The 25,744-nt window shown below is 45.9% G+C and overlaps 1 protein-coding gene across 1 annotated transcript in view; it reads left to right on the top strand.

Annotated features, from left to right (window-relative positions):
* Positions 1 to 1,206: 1,206 nt before the first annotated feature.
* Positions 1,207 to 25,744, top strand: part of SIAH3 (siah E3 ubiquitin protein ligase family member 3) — a 62,425-nt gene continuing 37,887 nt past the window's right edge. Inside the window, exon 1 of the mRNA XM_040991050.1 lies at positions 1,207 to 1,350. Within this exon, the coding sequence (XP_040846984.1) occupies positions 1,216 to 1,350 (135 nt within the window). The 5' untranslated portion in view covers positions 1,207 to 1,215. The remainder of the gene's footprint in view (positions 1,351 to 25,744) is intronic.

Genomic DNA, 25,744 nt, shown 5'->3' with positions numbered 1-25,744 from the left:
GATTCAATAAACCACGCTGTGAAACACTAGAGCCTGTTACTGCTTGGAAGTCTTTAACCTCTGCAAGTGGCCTTAGCCATTTCCCCCTGCACTGTCCTGGGAGGGAAGGCTTTGGAGAGAACTGAGACACCCTCTGCCTGCTCCAGCATGGAAATGTGTTCCTAGCGCTGGGGAGAAACAAGTCCGTTATGTGCTCTGTGCGTTTTTCATCTCTATTTTCATGTCTCCAACAATTTAGTGGTTAATTAGCAATTTGCTGCTCACCAATATGCAAACAAATGACAAGCCCAGGTTCTGCGCATAGGTAATTATTTTGATGATTTACAAGCCACTTTCCTCTCTGGGTAGGTTCTTCTGTGTGTGTGCATTCATGCATCAGAAATGGTATTATTTTTAGAAGCATATTCTGTACATTTTTATGCTCTAATACTTTCAACTTCAGTAATTACAGTATTTTGAAAGTCATTTAAATACACATATATGTATGTATTTTCCCTCTCCCCTCCAAATGCGTTTTCTTTGCTAAAGAGTGGAGAATAAGATTTATCAAGGGTTGCCATCCAAATTGCAGAGAGTCAGTGCAAGATTGAAAGATACACATTGCTGCTGCTGCTGCCAAGCCCTTATCTGGAATCAGAGTCATGTCATCTTTGATTTTCTCCCAAGCAGCTCTGGCGAGTGAGCTACGATCTGCGTTATCCATCTGCCTGTTTTGGAGCAGGGTGCTTTAGTATTTAGCGGTTTAAACGTTTGGATTTTTTTTTTTTTTTTTTTGGCTAAGGCACGAAGAAAAGCTCTCATGTTAAATTAAGTCAATTAATAAATGGAGACACATTAAGCAATCAATTTTGTCAGCCTATCTCCCCAGCATTATGTATGGTTGGCTGTAATCACAAGATAAATGCAATGTGCTGATCTATGGTAATGTTCAATAATACATTCTCCACCAGGCTCAATTCATCAGGGAGTTTCGGTAAGCGAGGCATTCGTTATTGGCTGTCTCTGCACCTCAAGGATAACATTCCTGTCCTTTTGATTGGCTGCCTCGCTGCTGCAAGATTCCAACCGTCTTATTTTGATGATGAATATGAAGGCACGCTGAGCCGGGCAGGAGCAGAGTGTCTAGGAGGCTGCGCTCCTTCCAGAGCCCCAGGACTTAGGAGCGCCCTGCTCTGTTCTCCCGGGCCAACAACAACCCCCTCCTCAAAAGTTGGGATGCTTTTCTTCACCCAGTGCTTTGGGGCTGTGTTAGATCTTATTCACCTCCGATTTCAGCAGTACAAAGCGAAGCGGGTTTTCTCCGCAGCTGGGCAACTTGTCTGCGTTGTCAATCCCACGCACAACCTAAAGGTGAGTGGCCGCGCTCTCTATCCCTCACATCGCCCTCCCCCCAGGTTCGGTTCAGGGTGGTTATTGCCCCTTCGGGGGCGGGGTTGGTGGGGAGGAAGTATCCTTATCCTTCCCTCTAGCAGATGCCAGGGGCGGGCTCGTTGAAAAGCCCCTTCACCAGCACGGGCAGCAACCCGGCTTTACCTCCTCTGGTTCTTGCTCCCGAGGTGGCTTGGCGCTTTTAGCTACAGCATGTTGTCGCCCGCCCTGACCAGCAAGCGAAACTGGAGTCATGACTTCCTGTTGCCCCTTTCCCTGTCCGCACCAACCGCCGAGGTCATCCTGAGTCCGTGGTGTGTTGTGGGTGGGGAGGTGGAAAGAGGTGTCTCTCCCAGCGGCTATGAGCAGGTGCTCAGGAGACGGGATTTTCAAAGTTAACCCATATTGCTATCTGTCCCAGGTGTTGGGAAAGGTGGAGGAGTCCTGGGATGTTTGCAAGCCCTTTTTGACTGCCCCACACTCCGGCCCCCAAGGTAGCTAGCTGTAGGGTGACCCAGCATGGAGGCATCCCCAGGCACCTGGGAGTTGACAAGGGACTGCCTTCTGCAAAGTGCGTGTTCTTGCCCCCAGCCCAGCGCGTGGGTTGTCTAGAGAGGAGTTTGGCTGGTTTCCTTCCTGCCAGCTAGCCACACACCTGACGCTTGAGGACACCCGCGGGAGGAGGACCCGGCTTCTGTCATTAGAAGCAGAGCCAGGGGTTGCCTGGAGCCCTGAAAGCTGCTGCAGCTGAGCTGCCTGGCCCCACTGCGTTGGTGCCTTTAGGTCACTTCCCTCTAGGGGAGCAGCTCCAAGAGGAACTAGCTCCGAGTTATCTTGGCCTCCAAGACTGGGGAAATTAATGTAGAGCCCTCGGCTGGAGGAATGAGGGTGGGGATGGGGGGAGGCCAGGAGAGGAAGATTGAGTAGCCAAACTCCCTAAATGGAAAACTCTCAGTGCTACCTTGCTGGGTCACAAAATCAAAGGTGGATGTGTTGGGAATTGCCTGAGAGGACGGTGTGCCACTCACTTTGAGCATTGTTGTTGGACAAGAAGAGCTTGTTGCTCCTCACTTTATAAATCTCTACCTTGTCTGTTCTCAACTGGTGCCACACAGGGGTGTCCCCTACCTGCCCTTTTCTGGGAGTCCCTGGAAGGAACAGCTGCCCGGAGCTCCAGGGATCATAAACCAGGGTCAGCCCTGAGGGGAGTTACCCATGAAGGCTGTTGTTGGACAGCCCTGGTGCACCTGATTTAGGAACCAGCGGCCCCCAGACTGGGATGAATACACACACATTCACACAGTCACACTCATGCCTGCCATTCCCTATGCTTCCCTGTTGTTCCACTCCTTCCCTCCGTGGCTTCATTTTATAAATGATAATTCACTCTCAGCCATTCCTGGCAAAGCAAGTGCATAGTATGCATATTAAAATATAATTCTGAATTCCATTTTAGAACCACTTTTGAGACTGCGTTCAAACTCCCATTATTTTGTCACTTCACATTAGTAAGTTTCCCCGTGGCGAGAAATTTTTTGTTTACTCCTGTTTTGCATTTTAATACTTTCAGAAGCTGTTCACCAGATTTAGCATTTCCGAAATTTGGATTTATATGGTTCATTGACTGCTGCCAGTGGTGGGAAGAGAAGGGTGCTAAGGTCATGGTGTGGGGTGAGCGAGCCATCTGGGTTGACCAGTGACCCCAAGGGCACTCACTGCGTGGTCTGGTACCCAACCTCTCTTTGCCTTATCCAGCCTCTGCACGGGCTGAAAAGGACCCATCCTGCTTCTTCCCCAGCTTTGTAAGGCCAACCAGAGATGCTAGAAATGGGTGTGCTTTCTCACACTCTCTTACAAAACACAATGCATGCTTTTCCAGATGACTTCTAGGCTTTTGATAGGAACTTCCAAAGTTGTCACTTAAGGCCTTCAGGCAACTTAAAAATAATAAGGGCAGCAACATAAAAATCTGGTGACACACACACAGACAGCCCATTTTCCATGGCTCACCTTGTCACATGCAATCTTACTTAGTTTTTTATTTTCTGTTACAAAAGCGGCAATACCATTTGGAGCCTTTGCTCATTACAGGTAAACACAGCAAGGGGAAGGCTGCTACTGCCACCAGAACATGGAGTTGGGAACAGTATTCAGAGGACTGCCCCAAGCGGGGAGAGACCCCTGCACCCCAGGGTGCCTCTGTGAGGATCTTCCCAAGGGCCCTGGTCCAGATGGCCCATGGAGCAAGGTTTACCCACATCTGAAACCTGAGTGATAATAACCACTGCACTGCTCCTTTAAAGGAGCAGCTTTTTAGAAGCATCACTACCCTACTGCTTACATTAAGAAGTGCGTGAAAGGTCAAGACCAAGTTCTCTTTCTAAACATCCATTTCCAAAAATAAACTGAAAGTACACATAATAAGCTTTGGTTGTTGGAGGCAGAAAAAATAGTCTTTTTAAAGAATCTTGTGGCAGTGGCCACCCAGAGTAGCTATTGATCTGTGGTGATCACCCACACTTTGTGTGACAGCCTGGCAGACTCAGTGGGGACCGAACACAGAGAGACTGCTTTCCATTGCCAGGTTGAAGATAGCTACAAAGAGGGCTAGGAAGGCCTGTGTGTTTCCTTTTTACACTTTGTCCTTTCCAGGCTTTTCCTAAGAATCCAACCACCACTTCAGGACTTGAGGCAAGGACTGAGTTATAATCAAAATTCACTTACTGCGCAGAGAAAGTCATGTGTTTACCAAGCCTCTATAGGTCACCTTCATTCTCAATCTTATTATGGTGATTATTCAGTAACCTGGGATTCCTCCAATCACGCTGATACCTCTCCTGGTAGATGGAAGGCAGAGCCTTTCGGGGGACTGCAGTTACTCTGCTTAAAGCCAGAACACTCCTCAAGTGTTCTGTAATTAAAAAGGCCATTTGGCATAGCTGGTCTTGAATGCAAGAGACTTTAAGCATCAAGCGAGTGCCACACTGTGGAATGCAAATGAGACTCGGTGGTTCCCTGTATGTGTTTGTCCTGTTTGTGGGGATGGTTCCTAGTGTGCACACACACATACAGAGAGAGAGAGAGAGAGAGAGAGAGAGAGAGAGAGAGAAAGCACTCTTCTCATCCCATGGAAGGTGACTCCTGGGAAAACAGCTTTCTTGGCAGCTTCCCTGCGCTCCTTCATTCACAGAGGTGATTGCAATGTGGCCTACAGGCTGCAGGGGGCAGTGGTGAGGGTTCTTCCTTTCTCCAGTTGCCCTAGCTTAGTTCCAAACCAAGAAAGCCCTTTGTCGCCTGGCTCCTGTCCCACTTGGCACTCAGTGGTTCTGCAGTGCCCTGTCCTGGGCCACCTGGCTTGTATAGGTGCCCTTCGGAGGGTGGGACGCCCAGACCCTGCACCGAAGCTGCCCCAGCAGGGCAGGCCAGGCTCTCTCTGAAGTTGGTTAGCCCTCAAAGCAGCGAAATGAGGTTGGAGGAGTGATGTCCTGCTCTTAACCATGGCCTTGGCTAAGCATGTTTGTGGAAGACTAGCCAAAAAAACACTTCAGCAAAAATTCCAAAGGCCCTTGTGGATCCCTCCACCCAGTGCCAACCCTGAGACACCCTCTGCCACACACACACACACACACACACACACACACTCCTCTGCATCTGGAACTAGGAGCCCAAGTGTCCTTAGGTCTCGGTTGTAACACATTAGTCCTGAATTGACAAATGGAAACATGCATGCACTCGCACACATGAACACAAGGGTGCACATGCACACGCTGGGTGGGAGGGGTAAATGGGACAATAATGGCTTTCATTGTAGTGCCTGCAGGACCCAAATCTAAAACTGGGGCATTTCTGGACTTTATCATGAAGCACTGTGCCCTTATCATCCTAACAGCAGCTTAGGAGCAAATGTGTTTGGTGCAGGTGGGTTTGGGCAGGAGGGTAGCCATGGAGAGGAGAGGAGGAAGCAGAGGTGGTAAAGCCATCAGAAGAGAGAGAGCTGAGAAGAGAGCTGTGTGATGCTTGGCAAAACCCCACCAGCCTCTGTCATTCCTGTGCTAATCTTTGGAAATCCCAGCCGCCTAGGGGGAACACGCTGGCTAACTCTGCTTGACACAGCACAGCAGGTGGCTGAGTGAGAGCTAAAGATCTGAGCATTGTTCTCAGAGATTTAAAGGTCGCCTTTGCAGTGTTCAGCAAGAATAGCTATTTCACAGCAGGTGAAGGGCTTTGGTTCTTATCCACACAGGCCCCTCTGGGAGTCCACTCCTAGTCTTCTTTCAAGGTGGCCCAGTCTGGAGTCACTTCCCTGTTCATTAGTATCAGGGAAGAGACGCGAAGAGGGTCCCAGGGAGTCCTGAAGCTGGTGGCCTTCAGGAGCCCTGCCAGCCCTGGGATATTCTTCGATTCTTGCAGGCTGCAGGGGCTTGGAGCAGTTGCGTGGCTTTTCTGGTTGATGGTGATTGCAAATGAGTCTTCCCAGTCGCATCGCAGGGAGCAGCAGAGCCCCAAGCAGTGATTTGGTTAGCTGTGTGTACTGATGATTGAGTCAGTCGCAGAGTAGGCTGAATTCAGGCAGCCTCCCTACTGCATTTTTCCAGCAGCTGCAAAAGCAAATTTTGTGGAATTCCCTTAACCACGATCCTTCAACGGTGCAGGGACTGCTTGGGGGAAATTAGAAAACAGATCCTGAACACTTTCTTTGAAATCGCAGAGGTCAAAGTTATTTGGATGGCTTCTCTGGGGGGTAAGAGCATTTTTCTGGCAATTAGCCATTGTGGGGGAGAGGAAGCAGTTGTCTGTGACGTTACTGTACACTTAGAGGTCCCGTTAGCCTGGCCAGTTTCTGTGCCCCAAAAAGAAGAGATGATGACTCGGGGGCTTTGTGGAAGGGATCAGTCTGGAGAAGGCAAACCTGTGCTTTCCATGAGGTCCATAGCTCAAGGCAGGATGGCAGAAAGTCAATGCCAGGAGACCAGGTCTCCTGACTGCTAAGTCAAGGAATGAGAGGCCAGAGAGGGGGGAACTTCCTTGTGTATCAGCTTCTGCTGGCTGCTGTACTGAATCCTTGCCAAGTGCATGACTTCAGACCCCAGAAATGTGCTTGCCTAGATCTGGTGGGGACAGAGCCAAAATTGAGGTCTCAATACATGTCCTCCACATCCTCCCGATTCTTGCCTCTTCAGCTTCCCCAACTCAATAGGTTCTTTCGCTTTCCTCTGTATCCATAAGGGCTCTGCCATTTTGCCCATCCTGCCTGCTCCCTTCCTCTGTTTGTCTTCCCTGTGTCTGTCTTAACCTGACACTTTGATGTAGGTTAGGACCCACCTGGAGATCCAACATAAGCTACCCCTCTCAGGCACCTTTGATTCTTCACACCCTTGGTCCTATAATACTCAGATTTGCCATAAAAGCAAATAGCCAAAACTTTCAGGCACAGTGTACAGGCATTTTTTTTGTGGCAGTTGAGAAAGGTGAAGTCCACCTGTTTATGGGGACAGAATTGGGACTGGGAGATAGGATTCCCTGCATGGCCTGATCCGGTGCCTGCTGGCTGCATCCCAGCACTCTTCTTGGGCTTGAGCCACATACCTACCATCTCCCCATCACCAGGCATACATTTTCTCAACAAATAAGAACTCCTATATCCTCCTTCTATATCCCTAATCTTGGTCCATAGGCTTTCTTTCCTTTTTCTAATAATGTAATGACTACAAATGAATGCACAGCATATTTTAAAAACTAGAAATGGTGAATAGATACACAGTCCAAAAGCTAGAGCTTTTTGGCAGTTGGCCTGGGGTGCATATTTTATAAATGCAGTATATCATTTTGGGGGAAAGCAGTGGATATTGGGGGAAAGTGTTGGATTTGGAGAAGATAGGCTTGATTTCAAATCCTGCTTGCGTCATGTGTCAATCTGTGACATTGAACAAATGCTTTATGCTTTTTGAGGCTCCATTTCCTCCTTTAAACAAAAGATAGAAATTCCCCCCTCTTCCCTGGTGGCAGTTTGTGTAGTGGTGGAAGCGTGAGAACATTGATTGCGGGCCCCTGAAATCACCTGGCCTGGCCCTATCAAGCCATCAGCAGGTGGGACACACAATTCCCTATATCTGTAGTAGATTCATTTTTCAGTGGATAACTTTGTATAGCCTAAGAATAATGTTGTAGATGTCCAAATGGTCCTTGGCAGAAAAAAATTAAAGGTTCCCTACCACTAGCATAATGTCACTGTGACAGAGGTGCTCCAAGGAATCTGAGCCCACTGACCCACACTCCCTACCCGCCATACTCCCTTCACACCCACTCTCCCTTCCCACCCTCTGTCCCAGCACTCCCACCTTCTCTGTGAGCCTCAGTGCTCCTGCTTGTCCTTCTTTGTAAATTCCTTTAGTCTCTAAGAGAATTTTGAATAGCATAATATCTTGCCTTTTGTAAAAATTTGTCCTTAATGTTTGGCTTCAAAGAAGGTACTGCACCCTTTTAGCTTCTGAGCCCCCAAAGTCCAGTGGGAGAGGAACTGGATCTCAGGAGAGCACATGTGCCCACATGGGACAGCACCCAACACAGCTGGGGTGCTGTCATTCACAGAGCTGGGAGCCATGCAGATGAATCACCTGCTCCAGGCATCCTGACAACCTGGCCCTCATGACTTATGCATGATGTCATTAGCAACAGCTCCAGTAAGCACATGGGTTGGTGGCTCCATGAGGGGCAACCAGCCTGGAGGGTCTCTGTCTGTGCTCTCACTGCTGCCACTCCCCTGAGCAGCATGGGCAGAGGTACAAAAGCAAAAACAGCATGCTTCCTGTGTACATTTTCTCTCTGCCCCTCAATCCTGATAATCTGGAGGAGACAGCTTCTTTATGAGAACTGCAGGGATGAGAATAGGTATTTAACACTGCAGCTATAGAATGGAGGGGGAGAGGGAGGGAGGGAGGGGGAGAGAGAAAGAGAGAGAGAGAGAGAGAGAGAGAGAGAGAGAGAGAGATTGATTCTGACCCTTCCCAGGCAAGAAAAGGATTCTTGGATCCAACTGTCATCAGAGAATTAAAAATTATTGATCTTGGCTCAAGGTCTTGGTTCCCTGCACTGTAGTCTAAATTCCTACACACCTCCTCACCTACACAGAGAGAGAGAGAGAGGGAGAGAGAGTTCCCATTCATTGGTTCATTCCTCAAATGCCTACAATAGCTGAGGCTAAACTGGGACCAAAACTGATATACCGCACATGGGTGACGAAGGCCCAACGACTGGAGCCATTACCATTGCGTCCCGGGGAGCTGGAGCCAGTAGACAGAATTGGATATTCAATCCTAGTACTCTGATATGAGTTCCAGGATTCTTTGATGGGCTAACTACTTGCCCATCCTTGGGTAACATCTTTGATTTCATGAACCTTGCATTTCCTTGTGGTTGTTGTGCAGGTTACATAATATGACAAACAGAAAGAGCAGTGCAGTGACCCAGGTTCTTGGATAAGTGACCAAATTTCCACTCACACTGGATGTTGGAGGTGAATAGGAAGGGAGAGTGGTAGGACTAATCTGTTAAGCAATCAAGATCGAAGTAAGTGTGTTCAAGCTAAGACAGTCAGAATGATGTTCTTGTTCAAGGTTCCTTCTAACCATGGAAGCTCAAAGGCATTAAGTGACTTGCTCAAGGTTACAGCTACAGCTGATGAAGCTCCAGGAGGGTTGGGTCTGACATTCATATTCTGTATTCAGGCCAATCCCATCTCTGTCACCACACTGCCAAAGACAAATACTTCAAAGGACACTACCTCTTTCATAGTCTCCCCAGCAGTGTTGGGCATCTTCCCAGGATCCCTTGTCTTCAGGACCTTGCCAAGGTTTGGCAACAGTGAGCATTAAAGCAAATATTCCTGTGCCTCTGATACTACCATAAATGTCTTAGTGATGGACAGAGATGAGGGTTCACAAGAAGCCACCAAGGCCACACAGCCCTAACACTGAGATTCAGATAACAGAATGGGTTAAGATCTGTCACCTGAGGTTTCATTTTCATCCTGACCATGGGTCCATCGAAATAGAGATCAGAACCTAGCCCAATATCTCCAGCAGAAGAAAAGGTCCTGTTAAATAATTCAGAATTGTGGTCTAACTAATAATGTAAGTGTACATACAAGACACTGTACCTCTTAATAATTTCTTGATCCTTTAATGTACTTTTAATCACAAACCCGGGATGAGGGAGCCACATGCTGCATGCTGTTTCCAGCAAAGCAGAGTGGTCTGAAGTGGGATTTGAACAAAGCAGGAGAGGATTCCCTGTGGAAGAGAAGGCTGCTGCATTGGAAGAGGGAAGATGACTCAGTTATCTTGGCACTATTAATTCCCCACAGAGACGAAAACAAATCCAGATTGGGAATGTGGATTTCACAAGACTGGCCAGCAAGTCCTGCCACCTGCCAGCTTTCTAGCTGTATTTCAACTCCTGTGACTTCACTAAGACATGCTAAGGGGTTCCAACCAAGGAGCCACTCAGAAAGCAGGCTCCTATCCTGTACCAGAAGGCTCTGATGAGGCTTTATCCTAAGTGACTGTTGGGGCTACACATCCTAAAACTCTCAGAAAATAGCTTTCTGCTCTCTCAGTTCTGCACACAGTAACAACAATAATGCTAGCAACAATCACAAAAGAACTAACATTTATTAAGAGCATGCTAGGTCCAGGACCTATATTAATTGTGTGTTATTGTCCTGTGGAAGTATTATACTATTACCATTGTCCATGATGCAAACTAACAGAATACAATGAGATTAAAGAACTTGCTTCATGTCACACAGCTCTTGGTGCCAGAACCTTTTTAAAAAACAAAGTCCTGAACTTCTAAGCACTTCTGGATATGCCAGCCCTTAGAGTTCACTTTTCATAATAAATGACTGAGACAACCCAGGATCTGAGAGCTCATGGCACAATGTTGTCTTTCGCATCATTATAGAAACAACCACACACAGTAGTCCCAGCTTTCAGTGAGTGATCCTGAGAGGCCTTCTCTGTGCTTCTGTGTGCTGCCTGGTGGATGGCAGCATTGGACCTGCATGGTGCTGTGACTTAGTCCTCCTCCTCCAACTTGCTGAAATCCCTTTCCTAGTTGACTACTACTCCCAGTCCTAATCTCAGGCTATGTTTTTAGAGACCAAAATTAACACAAAGTGTACATGTGTGTTTAAATAATCAGCTTCTATTGAGCATTTACTAAGTGCCAATCTCAAGGCTAAGTAATGCACACAAATTCTGTAAAAATCCTCAGGACAGTGTCATGTGTCTATTCGCAATGTACACACCAGAAAACCAAGGCAGACAGAGATTCATTAACTTGTCCAAGGCCCAAACAAAGGACAGTAGAGTCTACCTTGTGCCTTTCAGTTCTCTTACAATGTCTTTCTCTCCTAATAATGGAATTTTTTGTCTGGAAGTTTCTACAAAGATCCCAATCCCTCAAATTCAGACTTCATAAAAGTTATGATTCACATAAAATACTCCAGAGAAATCTTTGCCCCAACTCTGAATGCCCACCTTTAAGTTATCCTATACAAAAGTAAGTTTGTCTTCCAGAACCTTTTTTTTTTTAAAACAAATCACCTGATTCGACAGGTGGAAAGAATGTCTGAAACTTGTATGGATCACCAAAACTGGGACATGTAGTTGCCTGGTCAATATCTGCCATGCTTTTCAAGGACCCTGGGAGCTGGTGGAGCACATTTGGGATGTACCTGCTCTCCAGGCATTGGAGCAAGCATCCCTGCCTTGGAAACAAAGAAGAGAGAAATCTTTCTGCACAAAAGACAAACAGCCCTTTAAGAGAAGTGGCTCTTGCCAAGTACCACCTGTTCTCGAAGAGATCTGGGGGCCTTTGAAATGTGTTTTCTCATTAACACCTAAATGTATTACTGATTTTCCCCCTAAAATTAAGCAGAAGGAAAATGCTAATCATCACTTCTACTTAATTTAACTCGGTTTCTATCTTGGTCTCTGCAAAACCCATCCCTTCTTCCCTTTCAAAAACTTTCTTTTTCCCCACTGGAAAAGTAGATGTCAAGGTAAGAGAACCACTGTCCAAGATGAGTGACTGGCCCCTGGCACCTGGGGGATTAAGGGAATGTATATATATTGGCTGTGAGAGAAAGGAAAGGACATCACCAACGCTGGGGCCAGCTCTGTGGCTCAACAGGCTAATCCTCCGTCCAGCGGCACCAACATCCCACATGCACATCAGTTTGTGTGCTGGTTGCTCTACTTCCAATCCAGTTATCTGCCTATGGCCTGGAAAAGCACTGAAGGATTGACCATAGGCCTTGGAACACTGCACCAGGTGGGAGATTCAGAAGAGGCTCCTGGCTCCATGCTTAATTAGCTCAGTTCTGGATGTTGTGGCAATTTGGGGAATGAATCAGTGGATGAAAGAACTGTTTGTCTTCTCTGTATATCTGCCTTTCCAGTCAAAATAAATGAATCTTTTTTAAAAAAATTATAAAAAGATTTATTTTGACTGGAAAGGCAGATTTGCAGAAGGGAGGACAGGCAGAGAGGAAGATCTTCTGTCCACTGATTCAGTCCCCAAGTGGACACACTGGCCAGAGCTGCGCCAATCCGAAGTTAGGAGCCAGGAACTTCCTCCAGGTCTCCCAAACAGATGCAGGGTCCCAGGACTTTGGACCATCCTCAACTGCCTTCCCAGGCCACAAGCAGGGAACTGGATGGGAAGCAGAGCTGCAGGGGTTAGAACTGGTACCCATATGGGATACCGGGGCGTGCAAGGCGAGGACTTTAGCCACCAGGCTAACATGCCGGGCCCAAAATAAATAAATATTTTAAAATATATATCACCCAAACAAGCCCAAGAATCAGTTTACTAAGCAGCTCTGACACCCAGAAGAGGTTACCCAGGGCTGGGAATGTACCTAGGAGAGATTGTGGGGGAACATGATATAAGGAAGGCAGAGGGCAGTGCCACAGAGGTGAGTGACTGTGCTGTCACTCCCGTTTCCCATCCTCCAAAGTTATTGCTGGCCCCCAGCACAGCCCAGAGTGTTGTCACAGGGACAGAGGGGCAGGCAGCAGAGGGTCCAGATCAGCCTCTGTGACCCTAGACTCTGCCCAGGCCTCCCTGAGAGCAGGAGGGTGGATGAGCACATCAAGAAGTCACTGCAGTGAAGCCAAAGGGATGCATCTGTTTATGTTAATTAAATAAATGCCACTTTGACTCCTCTCAGTGTGCTGACAGAAGCAAGAGGCAGCAATACAACACTCTCCAAGAAGCAGGGAGAGATTAGAAACAAGGAGGGCAAGCACCCAGGCACTCACCATCCACTCCTCAAAAATATTTGGCCAACGAAGTTTGCTCAGAATCCAGAGACCAATATTGTGTTTTTCCACTCTGGCTTCTTCCCTTTGGGGTCACAAGCATGCCATTCAACCTTGGCTTCCTGTGTGTTCAAGGAGAGGGTGACCTTGTTCTTGACCTCCCTCCACGGTGACCTTTGATGTATGGGAACAGGTCTGCACATTTGTACTTTTTGATATGCTACCTCCTTCTCAAAGGCATTGGAAGCCATTTTTACCAAGTGGTGAAATGAAAGGTGAAGACAATGGAAATAAAATAAAGACTTCCAGGAATATAGTTTTCCAGCTTAACTCATCTTTAGGGAGGGAGTGGGTAACAGGAAGGTAGTAAAATGTCAAGATCCATGGGGTATTTTCAGGACGTCTCCAGGTACTGGAAGGATCAGGGATTCATGCTCAGAGGTGGATTAAAAGTTAGTTCTGATACTCACAATGTGGCAGGCTCCTTAACTGCCCCAGGCTTCCTATTCCTGGACTGGAACAAGATGCCCAGTGTGGAGTTAATGAAGAACCAATGGGATATATACACAGAGAAGCACAGTAGTGTCTTTTTTATTTCTATTTGTCTCTCTTCTTCTCTTGCTTCCTCCCTTCCTTTCTTCTTGTCCACCCCTTTCTTACAATTCCTCCCCCTCTCCTTCCTACCCACCCTCCCTTCTCTTCCTATGTCATTAAAAAAGTCCCCAGGAAATTCTCACATTATTTGATGAGTGGCTTAGAGAAGAACCTGACAATGAGAAAGAATTTGAAATTAAGAAAAAAAAGGGAGCTTTGTCACATGGGGCAATGACAAACGTTCAAGAGGGAGAGCAACTCAATTAACTAATCTGAAGTCACCAGATGCTGCTGAGTCTTGTTTGGTTACCCAGGACCAGAATGAAGAAGGCTGGCTCCGCTGTGCGATCGCTGGAAGTAGGAGGGGAGTGCTGGGGCAGGTGCTGGGACAGCCGCTGCTTGCTCACTTACCACCAAGCAATTATAAAAGAGAGATCAGACTTGTAGTTATCTGCTGCTTTCTTAGGAATGTGCAGGCAGGACCAGGTGCCTCTGTATGGCACCCAGCACGCGTTACAGGCAAATGGGCAGAGGCAGGATACCCAGCAGAAGGAAGTGACAGCATGGTCACAAGGTTGTAGACCTTTTATGACAGGCTCTGTCCCAAAGAGTATCAAATTTTCACCTCCCCAGCCTTCCCCCCATTGAATTGTAAGCAGAAGGCCAAGGTGCACCTCAACTCTAGGCATTTTTTCCTGAATCCACATCCTTATCCATGGATGAATGGCCCTGGCTCTGTAGCCCCAGGTCAGCACATAGTAGGGGCTTTTTAAGTTAATTTATACATTGAAGACTCAGTTACTGCAAGAGCAGGCAAGAGGGTGGGGAAACTAGACAGGTTATCAAGACTGAAGCTGAAGAACAGAGAAGGACATGGAAGCCTAGTGCCCAAAATGTGCTCTGGGGTGGAAATGTGATACTGGGAACAGTCAAGTATAAGGCCAGAGCCAGGCAAACTGTGACACTTGGATCTATCTCCATCCCACCCATGCCTCTTCTATAAGGATAATTCCTGGGCTTCTACCTCTGGGCTCACCTGTGGGGCAAATGACACAAGAAAGCATGGTGTGATGCTAAATGCTAGATGCTGGAGCCACACCAGTTAGGTCTATGCCTGTGAGTTTAGACTTGGCAATGTAACATTTTTGGCACCTCAGTTTTTCCCTTGTAGCAAGGGAATAACAATGGCACCTAGCTCCTCGAATTATTCTGAGTATTAGAAAACTTAACGTAAGAATGTGCTTGCAACAGTGTGTGGCACAACGTAAATGTTATGGCAACATCAGCTGTTGTCCTTGTTATTGCTTCCAGTTATCATTCCCAGGTATGAGGGTGACATTGCCACAGGTTGCACTGAAGGGGGAGAGAAGAATCTCTTGCCTTTTATCTATTGGACTGCAGCTGTTCTTTGTTAGAGCCTGTGATCCAAAGACTAATTCTCTAGCTGCTGGGAAATGCCACAATAGCTAGGTCTAGGTGTGGTTGGGAACTAGGAAACTGGAACACAGTCTAGGACTCCCACATAGGCAGCAGGGACCCAGGCACTTGGGCGACCCCCTGTTGCCTTTCCAAGAGCATTCACAGGGAGCGTGTTCAGAAGTAGAACAGCCAGGACTCGAACTGCTCTGATATGGGATATGAGTGTTGTAGGTGGCAGGTTAACCACTTAGCCTCTCATTTTCAGTGCTGTTTGAGGTCCAAGGGATCTTCTCCTTCTTCTCTAAGGCAGCAGAAGTGACCCCGGGGAGTCCAGGGAAGGCAGAAAACAGGTTTGTGTGATGACGGGGCCTTCGCAATTAGACAGCTTTTTCTTTCCCCTGATAGATATAAACGCTGATAACTCAATGATGATGAAAACATGGTAAAGTGTCAAGCACAGCATGCTTAGTTACAAAAGCTGGGAATAATTGCTTCAGCCTGACTGCTAAGAAAACCAGTTGTTGAGGCCAAGATAATTCTAGGGAGAAAATTGGCAATCAGGGATTAATTGTTTAGAATGTAATGACTGCTACGACCCAAACTAATGAGAACAGAAGGCAGTTTTCAATTTGAGTTTCAGGAGTGAAATAGGCTGCACCAGGTTGACTGGTAGAGAATAGATGGGCATAGATGGGCTTTTCCTTTTTTTTTTTTTATTAACCTCAGCTTTGGTTGTGCAAAAATAAGAAAGCATTTTGCAAGAACAGTTTCTGAGAAGCTGGCCAAAAGTCTGTGCAGATGCCTCAGGAAAACTCTTGATTGATTATTAAAAGACATGGCCATGCTCTCCTGGGAGGACCAGGGCAGTTGATGGGACACCATGGTCCCGGGTGAGTCCTCCCCATGCTGGGGAGAAGCTGGTGTGGAGTCAGACCAGCCATATCATTTACCAGCTCTAACCTTCAACAGTGACCTTCCCTTTTTTGAGTTTGTCTCTGTCCCGCAAAACTAAGATGAATAGTAGCTACTCACTCTGCCAACTTCAAGGACTTAGAGTGAAGGTCAAATGAGGAAATATCAAGCCAGGTGCTCAACAACCGTTTAATCACCATGTGGGAGGAAATGATTATTTGGAGAAATTGCCCCCTTTCTGGTCCCTTTATCGGTTTTTGCGGACCTGCTTTGTCCTAGAAAGAACTAAAGCAATCTGCTTTGTGTGTGTGTGTGTGTGTGTGTGTGTGTGTGTGTGTGTGTGTGTGTGTGTGTTTAATTTGCTACAAAACTCTGAGCACCATGGCAAGTGCAGGTGCAACAGCAGAGAAGACCCAGGGTGGTTTGTTGAGTCCAGCTGGACAATGGCCTGAGGACTCTACAAGGGAACTGACCCACTCTGATGATGCTTGGGAAGTCTGACCTTGGTCTCTGCCCTTGCCAGCTCTTCAGCGAGCTTAAAGTACTGCAGATCACAGAGACTGGAAGAGAGATGAGGAAAAGACAATGACATGACTCCTTCATTCAATTGTCTATTTCCTGAGCACCTGTTAAGGGAGGTGGTACCAGCATGGAGAAATTAAAAGAGTGCTCAGAAGACACCTGCTTCATGCACACCTCCTAGGAAAAGTGCCAAATTCTTTAGCAGTTTCCCTTTCTAGCTGTCTTTAGTAACGTGGATACTGAATAAAATTCCCCTGGATTTCTCCAACTAAATGTGAAGCATGCTCATGAAAGTCCCATCAAGCAGTAAGGGTTTCTCAGGTTGGATTTTCATGTTCAGAGTGGATTTCCAGAGGATTTAGATCTGATGCTCTAAGGGTAGTTGCAAAGACAACGAAAAAAAATGACAAATGTCATCCATAAGAATGACAAATGTCAATCCATAAGAATCCTTATGGATTGCTGGTAAGAATGTAAAATGGTGCATCTGATAAAAATAGTGTACAGATTGCTCCAAAAAAGTAACAAAAAGGGCAGCATTGTGGCATATCAGGTTAAGCTGCTGCTGGTGGCACTGCCATCTCACTCCATAGTACTGGTTCAAGTCCCTGCTGCTCTGTTTCCAACCTAGCTCCTTACTAAAGTACTAGAGAAGGCATGGGGAGGATGGCCCAAATTCTTAGGTCCCTGCCACCACATGGGAAACATAGGTGGGGTTCCTAGCTCCTAACATCTGCCTGGTCCAACCCCAGATATTGAGGTCATTTGGGGAGGGAGTCAGCAGATGGAAGACAACTCTCTCTCTTTGTCCTTCTCTCCCTGTAACTCTGTCTTTCAAATAAATAAAATATATATTTTCTAAAAACTAGCATAGCATACAATTCTATTTGTGACTAGACAGAGATTCAAATAGGTCCTTACATATTCATGACCATTGTTCATACTTGTCCAAAGGGAGAAGCAACTCAAATTTCCTTCAAAAAATGACTCTTTATGCAAAATTTGATATAAACACTTAGTGGAAAAATTTTTTTAAAGGAGAATGGATGAGGAGTGCAGTCAGGAAGGTGGTGGATGTGTATGGAAAATATCACTACGGTCCTAAATCTGTGTTGTGAAATACATACACCTTAAAAAACTACATCTAATCTGTTAACTGTTAATTAAAATTAGAATTGAAAAAATAATAGCCCTTAAAAATAATACACAAAGAGTACTTAGATAAAAAGAATGAAATTCGGATGCATTCTATATCCTGAAGAAACCTTGAAAATATTATGTTAGTTGGAATAAGCTAGACATGAAAGGACATTGTATAGTTCCAGTTACATGAAATATCTCAAATAGCAAAGCCATAGAGGCAGAAAATGGATTAGCTGTTACTGGGAATGAAGGGAAGGGAAAATGGAGAGTTATGGCTCAACAATCATAATTTCTCTTTGGGATTGTGCAAGAGTTTGGGGATTGGAGAAAAGTGATGGTTGTATAACATCATGATTACAGTTAATGTTACTAAATTGTACACTTAAAAATAGTTAAGATGATAAACTCTATATTGGACATATTTTACTACCATAAAAGCATCTATTGCATTCAAAACAACAAAAAAGACCAAGTACCCAAAGAAAGCTGGGCATGAAAGGGCACTTGGGTGCTGGGTGGCTTTCATTCATTCTGCATTCCCCTTTCTCTGTGCCACTTGGAGCTGTTCGGTCCTCAAAATTCCCTTGTCACCTCCCATCATTGACTTTGCATTGTTCGTCTAATTGCCCCAAAGTGACCCCAATTGGGATAGTCTAGATAGGTCTCCTTGGCTCTGAGCTCTCAAAGACCCTCAGTTCTTTTCTCAAAAGATACATTTTTATGTTGGGATTCAGTCATCATTGCCTAATGATGAGAACATGATATGAGAAGTGTATCCCCGGGCTGCTTTGTCATCCGGCAAACATCATGGCATGTACTTAGACAGGTCTTTCTGTTCTAGTCTGCCATATGTTTATGCCATATAGAATAGCACATTGTTTCTGTGGGATAAACCTGTTGCTGTAGTTTAGACAGCACTTTAGGTGTCCTGCAGAGGTCCCTGTACCAGGGTCTTGGTCCCTGAGGTGTTATGTTAATGTCCTTGCTTAGCACACAGCAAATGCTCAGTGAAGGGGGATTTATCCCAATGTGAACTCATCAGAATAAGTTTAGGAGTGAACAGAATTGTCTCTTGATTGGCTTAAATGATCCTCCCTTTGTAGAACCACCCACAGGCGAGACAACAGGGTGCTCTAAGCCCAGAGCTCTGTGGTCCCAGCTGACCAGCCCTGTGCTGTGTCCCATTCCTTGGCAACCCAAACAACTGCTCCTTTTGGGAGCTCTCACTCCCCTTTTCTAGAGAGCTGTGTCTGGATCCCTGGAGCTTTCCTTCTACAGCTCTGTCCTCCTATGACCGTACGAGGCCACCAGCATTCATACCCTGGACCTAATGAGTAACCTTGAGGTTTTTGTCTGTGTTTTGTTTGTTTGTTTGTTTGTTTTTGTCAAAGCTGTGGGCAGAGCATAGATGCACAGGCCACATGCACCAGGTGGGAGGGAAATGGGGGCACCTCTTGCACTTGACCTTCTAACAGTCTGTAAGCTAGTTTGTGGCTCTGAAATTTTCAGGAAAATGGCTTGTGGATCTGCATGTGAGCTTTGCCCTTCATCTTGCAAATTTCAGAGGCTAACCTGCCATTCAGCTAGACAGGAAGGTTGAATCCTAGGACAGAGGGCTTACAGAGTGTGGTTCTCATGTTCTTAGAACCCCAAATCTCTAAAATTACAGGATTACTGCTACACTAAGTAGAGACTGCACACACAAACACACATTATGTAAACTGTAGTACAAAGTTAATTCTGAAATTTGTGGAAAATGGAATTAAAACCAGTTAATTTTGGTGCAAACAATGTTGGAATTCATGCATAACTTTTAATAATGTATAGTCTCCATGAGCACTTTGTGTATTAACAAATTTTATAACAGACTTCAGAGAAAAGCACCTCCTTGATTTTCTCTCAGAGGAAAAAGTGCAGAAAAAGAAACAAGCAAGACTGCTTTAGCCCAAACGAACTAATGGAAGAACTGAAGGGTTAGCTTCCTGATGGGAAGCAGCCTGGGAGAACCTTCCAGGATGCAGCAACCACTCTATGCTGTGGTCTGAGAGCAGGTTACCTCATCATGCACATGTTCAAATTCAGCAGGCTACACACTTGAAATTAATGCACTTTACACACTATCAGTTTTTGGAGTCCATCCGCTTGTGCCTGCCAGCTCTGAACCCTGGAGCAAGATGCGGATCCTCACTTGGGAGCCTCACTTGGCTCTGTTGCAGTGTGACTGAGATCAACACACAAAACCCCCAGCACTGAGGAAACAATGAGAGCAGTTAGTGCTCAGTCAGTGGGAGTTCTACATTAATGCCTATTAAATGTGCTATCTGCTTAAATATCATATGAAAATGCTTTGGAGCCTGGAGATGTGAGGATTTCTTTAGGTGTGTTTTTTTTTAATACACATGCAAAAAAAAATGAGTTTATTCTATCAAAAACTATCTTCCCTTCTAACTACTTTGTCAGTACCACTGATTTCCACTGACATGTCCCATTATGCTGGCTTTTCTACATCCTATGACATCCTATGACAGAATTTAATTCTAAAAGAAACTAGGGCATACTGTGGACAAAGATTCATCAAAGCAAACTTCAGTGTCCTGTGCTTCACCTTGGGTGCCCTGAAAGATGCTGGCTCTTAGCTGCATTCAGTCCTTATGGCAATGCCTCAGCTCTAGAGTGAGTCACACAGAATTCTTTCAATCCAGGAGATTTTGACTGTTCTACTACCTTAGTCTGTTTTTCAACTATGTAAGAAATATCTGAAAGGAGCTCTTTCTGAAGGAAGCTGGGTGCTCTGTAGTGCTTCAGGCTCATTTTTGGAGATTCAAAATGCAAGACTGAATGGCCCTATTAGTTCAGTGTCTGTCAAAGATAGTGAATGGCAGAATACATGCATAGGCAGGGTCAAGTGGGGAGCTAGAAGGCAGAGAGAGAGGCTAGAGTGACTCAGCTGATAAACCAACACTCTCAGGGGAACTACCTTTGGAGGCCAACTCCCAGTGGCCTAAAAACTTCCAGCTGGCCCAGCTCCTGACCTCCATAACTGGATTGAAAGTCTCCATTCCTAGTCTATTAACTGCTAAAATTTATTAACATAAAACTTCAAGAATCAAACCAACAACATGCAGGCCTTTTAGGGACTTGTTAGTATCTGTTAAACTATAGCAGCTGGGATAACAGTTTCTGAGTTTCATAAAAATATCAAATATGCTTCCCATATTATACTGCTGTTAAATTATGCTGCTTCCTACCTAAATCAATTTCAAAAGGAGAAGTGGACTTTGGCATAGAATCCTAGAAGCCCCCGTAGCAGCATTCATCCATTCATCAACTCATTACCTGGCATCTGCTAAGGACAAACCACCATAGATGCATATAGGAGGAACTAAAGACCTGAAGAGAACATCCACTAGATGAGGTGTGGGAACTGGGAACTTTATCATTTATTTTTAAAAATTTATTTATTTGAAAGCCAGAGCCAGATAGATGTGAGACACAGAGCAAATAAAAGAGAGCTCTTCCATTATCTGGTTCATTCTCTTGATGGTTACAACAGCCAGGGATGGGCCAGGCCAAAGCCAGAAGCCCGGAGCTTCTTCTGGATCTCTCACATGGGTGACCAGGAGCCCCAGTTTTAGGGCCATCTTCTGCTGCTTTTCCAGACCAGTCTTAATGGATTGAAAGTGGAACAGCCATGACATGAGTGGATGCCCACATAAGATGCTGGGTTGCAGGTGTCAGCTTTATCAGCCATGCCACAATCCTCCCCCCCAGGACTAGGAACTTCAGCCAGGGAGGCTGATGTATAACCAACCCAACCAGAGTATGAGACAGTAAAGAACAAGTAGTCAAGAGGAGAAGAGTGGAGGAAGTGGTGCAGAGTCTCCCACAGGCCAGGTGTGGTGGGGAGGCTTTGCCTAAGGGATGTCCTGCAGTGCAGCGGCCATCTGGCAAAGCAGTTACTATTATTTCCATTTTACAACTGAGGTTCAGAGAGCCTATAGTCCACATAACCCATATACTGCGGCAAAACTAGCTGCCTACTTTGTGGGGCTCAGTTCAAAATGAATATGCAGGCTGCCTTGTAAAAACCAAAAACGTCTTGGCTGTGTATGAGCTTCAAATCAAAAACAGGGTTGTCATAAGCTCAGGGCCCTGCAGGAAGAATGGATGCACAGAGGTGGGAGGGAGGGAGGTGAACTGGAAAGACTAATGCTGGAAAGCTGTATGGATAAACACAGCAAGGACCGGAAGGAGGATGCCCCTTGGAGTCACATCATCCTGTACACAGTGTACTCCAGTGACTGTGCTTACTGAGTGAATCACAACAAGATGGGAGCTTAGGTATCTCCTGAAGCTTGAGGGATTCATAAGTCTCCCCTAGGAGGAAGTCACCAAAATGAAGGTGGGAAAGCATCCAGCTTTAAGTTTGTTGTCTGCTTTCTAGAGCATCCCCACCCTCTCTGAGAACTGCGACCTTCTGGACCAACTCCAGGCCTGGAGTGGATACGTCTGCATAGCTCCATATCATTTGTCCATTAGATCAGGCGTAAGGAGCAGAGCATCAAACAACAGTGGCTTAAACAAGTAAAAGCTGATTTTTCTCTCTAGAGTCAAGAATTAGCAGCGCAACATTAGTCCAGGTGCTCAACATGCCAATATCGACCTCTGTGCAATTCTCTTGCCCTTTCCTTCAGATTGAGAGACACTTGGTGCAGCTCCAATCATCTTGCCTGTGTTCAATAAAAATGAAAGGAGAAGGAATAATGCTATTTCTGGTTTTCGTATGAAAGCAAATTCTTTCTCAGGACATCCACCCCTAAAGCAGAGGCATCATGTTTCATGGACCAAAGCTGGGTCATACAACCACCATAACTGCTAAGAAGGGCTGGGGAAACAAATATTGGTGATTATCTCAGGTGTGGCAGTGGCAGTGGCAGTGGCCCCTAAGCCTCCATGAACAAAATAAGTGCTGTTAACCATGAAGAAGTCAGAATGAGCAATGCATAGGACATTCAGACTGCTGGTCATGGTACAGACAATGCTAGTCCCCTCAGTTCATCCCAGCCCACATGTAAGTCTCCCAGGGATATTCCATGTGCATATTCAAGGTCAAGGCTAGTGTGAATACAAACCTGGAGACTCTGTTATGCCAGAACTGGAATAATTGGAGCCTGAAGACTGAAGCTCACAGCCTGCTGGACCCCATCACTTCATCTCTTTCCTGTTCTGCTCACACAGAACACTCAGTCTTTGTGATCATGACCTACTATTCTTTTATCACTATACATTTCTAGATGAAAAAATTTGAACAAATGTATTTCGTGATGTCCATTAAGGCAGGAGCTATGATTGTGCAATAGTCCATTATATGGGATAAAGCATGCATCACAAGCACATAGCTTGGTGCACCTGCAGAGAAGGCTGATCACTGCCCCATCCAGTGACATGGTATTTATTTATTAACACCTGTTTTGTGCTATAGCATGTCAATAGCATTAATCACCCTCGGCATTGGGGATGTGTTAGTGAATGAGACAAATAGGTTTCAGATCTCGTGGGGCTTGTAATCTAACCCAGAGAGGAAGAAAAAAGCTTCTAATAAGTAGAAAATATATCAGGACATGCTAAATGCTTTAGTGAAATTAAAATAATTGTAAAAACTAGGCCATTGGCTGGATGGTTAAGACATTACTTCCTACATCAGAATGTGGAGCTTGATCCCAGCTCCAGCTCATGACTCCAGCTTCTTGCTGAAGCAGACCCTGGGAGGCACTAGTGATCAATTAAGTAGTTGGACACCTGACACCTACATGGGCAACCAGGATTGTGTTCCTAAAACTCAGCTTTAGCCCAGGTCCAGTCCTAGCTATTGCCAATATTTACAGGAGTAAACCAGCATATGCATCTAATAATAAAATAAAATAAAATAAAATAAATAAAATAACAAAAGTGGCTTGGATTGGGTCAGTTAAGAAAATCTCTACAGTAGTATGTGAGCACAAATCCAAATGAGAAGAACGTCCTGGAACCAGCCATGTAAGACTTGGGGAAACACCTTTCAAGCTGAGACTGAGACAGCAGCAAACCAAGACGCAGGCCGGGACGCTGATGGCCAAAGAGGCAAAGGCCAAGACCTCTGAGGACTGTGGAACCTGGGTTTTGGTGTCCACGAGCTAGGAGAAAAACTGTATCATAGATTGAGGCAGCCAGGGAGCCAGAGGATGCCCCGTCCTGTGGATAAGGCAGGGCAAGGCTGTGAGTGGGCAGTGTAGCTGTGATGTTGAGCAAGGGGGAGGCCCCAGACACAAAACTCTTTGAGGAGAGATCCTGCCTGGACCTCTGGGAGCTCCTGGCAGGAAAGTGAGTAGGGAGAGGGGTCATCAATGTGTTGTCCCTCAGGACAGTTGGACAAGAGGTGATCAGAAGCCTGTTGGAGGTCCTCCCAATAGCTACAAAAGAAATGGGAAGGACCCACATCCTGGTACTGGAAGGTGGTGATCACAGGGGTGATCATAAAAATAAGAGGAAGAAGGAGCTGATGGGATTTTGCTCTCTCACATCCCACAAGGAAGGCATTCTGGTGCCTTACCTATTATAGGTGCACTGCTGCCATGGAATGGATGGACGAAGCACCTGGCAGGAGCTCGGGAGAGCAGCAAGAGGGGGAACAGTGGCAGCAAGACATGGTGCTACCTCCCAAGCTCCTCTTCACTCAGCACCATGTTCCCTAGAGGACAGGCTTTCTTTCCCACACCTTGACCTGTAGCAGGAAGGTGAGCTGGGACACACAGGTCCTCTTGGAGGACTACCCCACAAAGGTACGAAACAGTGAGTTCAAAAAGGGCTGGCAACTGGGCTCTCAGCTGGGGCGAAATCAGTTTCTCTTCTTGTGTTTTGCCAGGCTGGGTCCCAGCCTTGTCTCTGTCATCTACATTTCCATTCATTAATATGATGCTTCCAGAGTTGAGATAATGATTTGAAAGCTCTAATTTTGTTACATTCTGCAGCCTGGCTGCCAGCAAAGCTGATTGTAATGAGATTTGGGCAGAAGCCTGGCTCTTAGCTGGGGTCAATTCATCTTTGGGAGAAAGTGCTACCATCAAAACGCCCAAGAATTATTAGCACTTAGAGGAAAGCTGAAGAGACCTATTAATGCAACACGCCTAGAGAGTCTTGAAGTGTGAGGCACAATTACAGTTCTTATTTATTTTCCCTGGCTTCATATTTAAGGGTGAAGAAAAGATAGGTGGGGAGGATCTTGTGAAAATCCATAAATATTTATTAAGCACCTGTAACGCTTTCACACACAGCCTTCCCTTTGCCTAATGCCTAGGAGTGAGCACACCAGAGTTCTCCGGTCACATTCTCGCACCGCTCTAGTGACAAGAGACGACAGACCATGCTGTTGTTTGGGGATAAACGAGGAACTTAAGGGTCAAAGAAAAACATTCTCTCTTCCTAAGAAGTAGCAGAACCCAGTTTTAACTTGGAGGCTCCGATTCTGGTGTGAGGCTTTGTCAGTGCTTTCAACCCAAGCTCTGGGGTGTCATATCACTGAAGAAGCTCTTACAGAAGGACCAGTCATTAGAACCCAGGTCCCATCCTCTGAGGTTCCACTTTAACTGAGTGAGGTCAGTCCAGACTCTGAGTTTAGGGAGAAGAGGAAAGCAAGGGAAGATAGGAGTAAGAATTAGGGGTAGGAGTAAGGATGTTGTTCCAACTTGAGGTCTTCTTACCTCTTATTTTTATCAATAACAAAATTTAATTGGCAGTAGCATCAGTGGAAGGTCCCCTACCTCCTGCAATACCCCAACTCAGCCACTCTTGCTAAAACCCACATGAGCCAGGGAGCATCAGGCACTCGAAACATAGTGGCATCATGGGACACACATAGGGTTCAGAAGGAAAAGGAAATGACTTTCAGACTAACTTCAGCTGGTTTCTACTTGCGTGACTTTTGTGTTTAATATTCTTGAAAAAAGTCAAACTTGCTTCATGTGTAAAGGGGGATGTCAAAGTTGCTCCGGGGTTGGAGTGTTGGGAACGTGGCAGGAGACAATACATTTTTGGCCTTTTTAGGACCTGCTATGTCACTAGTGACATGATTGACAGAGGGGTGAGGCTCAGAGCTGATAAGTAACATGTTCCAGGTCACAGAGCATGCCTAGGCTTGGGACAGACCCCCTTAGCACCATGCTGTGTACTGGACTATACTTTCCCCATGCTGGCCTGCCTCTACAGACATTCATGTCTTTTGTTCCTGCTTTCACAAGTAGACAGGACCATGCTGGGTGGGAGAAGGGCATCCTGGTGTGTTTGAATGCTAAAGGTTTCTGAAACCAAGAGGTGCCAGCTCCTCGGGGGCAAACAGAATCGATGAAGCTCTCTGGGACCAAGAGTTTCCATTGAAGAGAAGTGAGGACTTTTAGAGCTGGAAGGCATATCAATTGCACATTTCA

The sequence above is a fragment of the Ochotona curzoniae genome, unplaced genomic scaffold, assembly GCF_017591425.1.
Source record: "Ochotona curzoniae isolate NIBS_2020 unplaced genomic scaffold, NIBS_Ocur_1.0 contig_64, whole genome shotgun sequence".
In the NCBI taxonomy this organism is placed as follows: domain Eukaryota; kingdom Metazoa; phylum Chordata; class Mammalia; order Lagomorpha; family Ochotonidae; genus Ochotona; species Ochotona curzoniae.
This window is presented reverse-complemented; position numbering and strand designations above follow the sequence as displayed.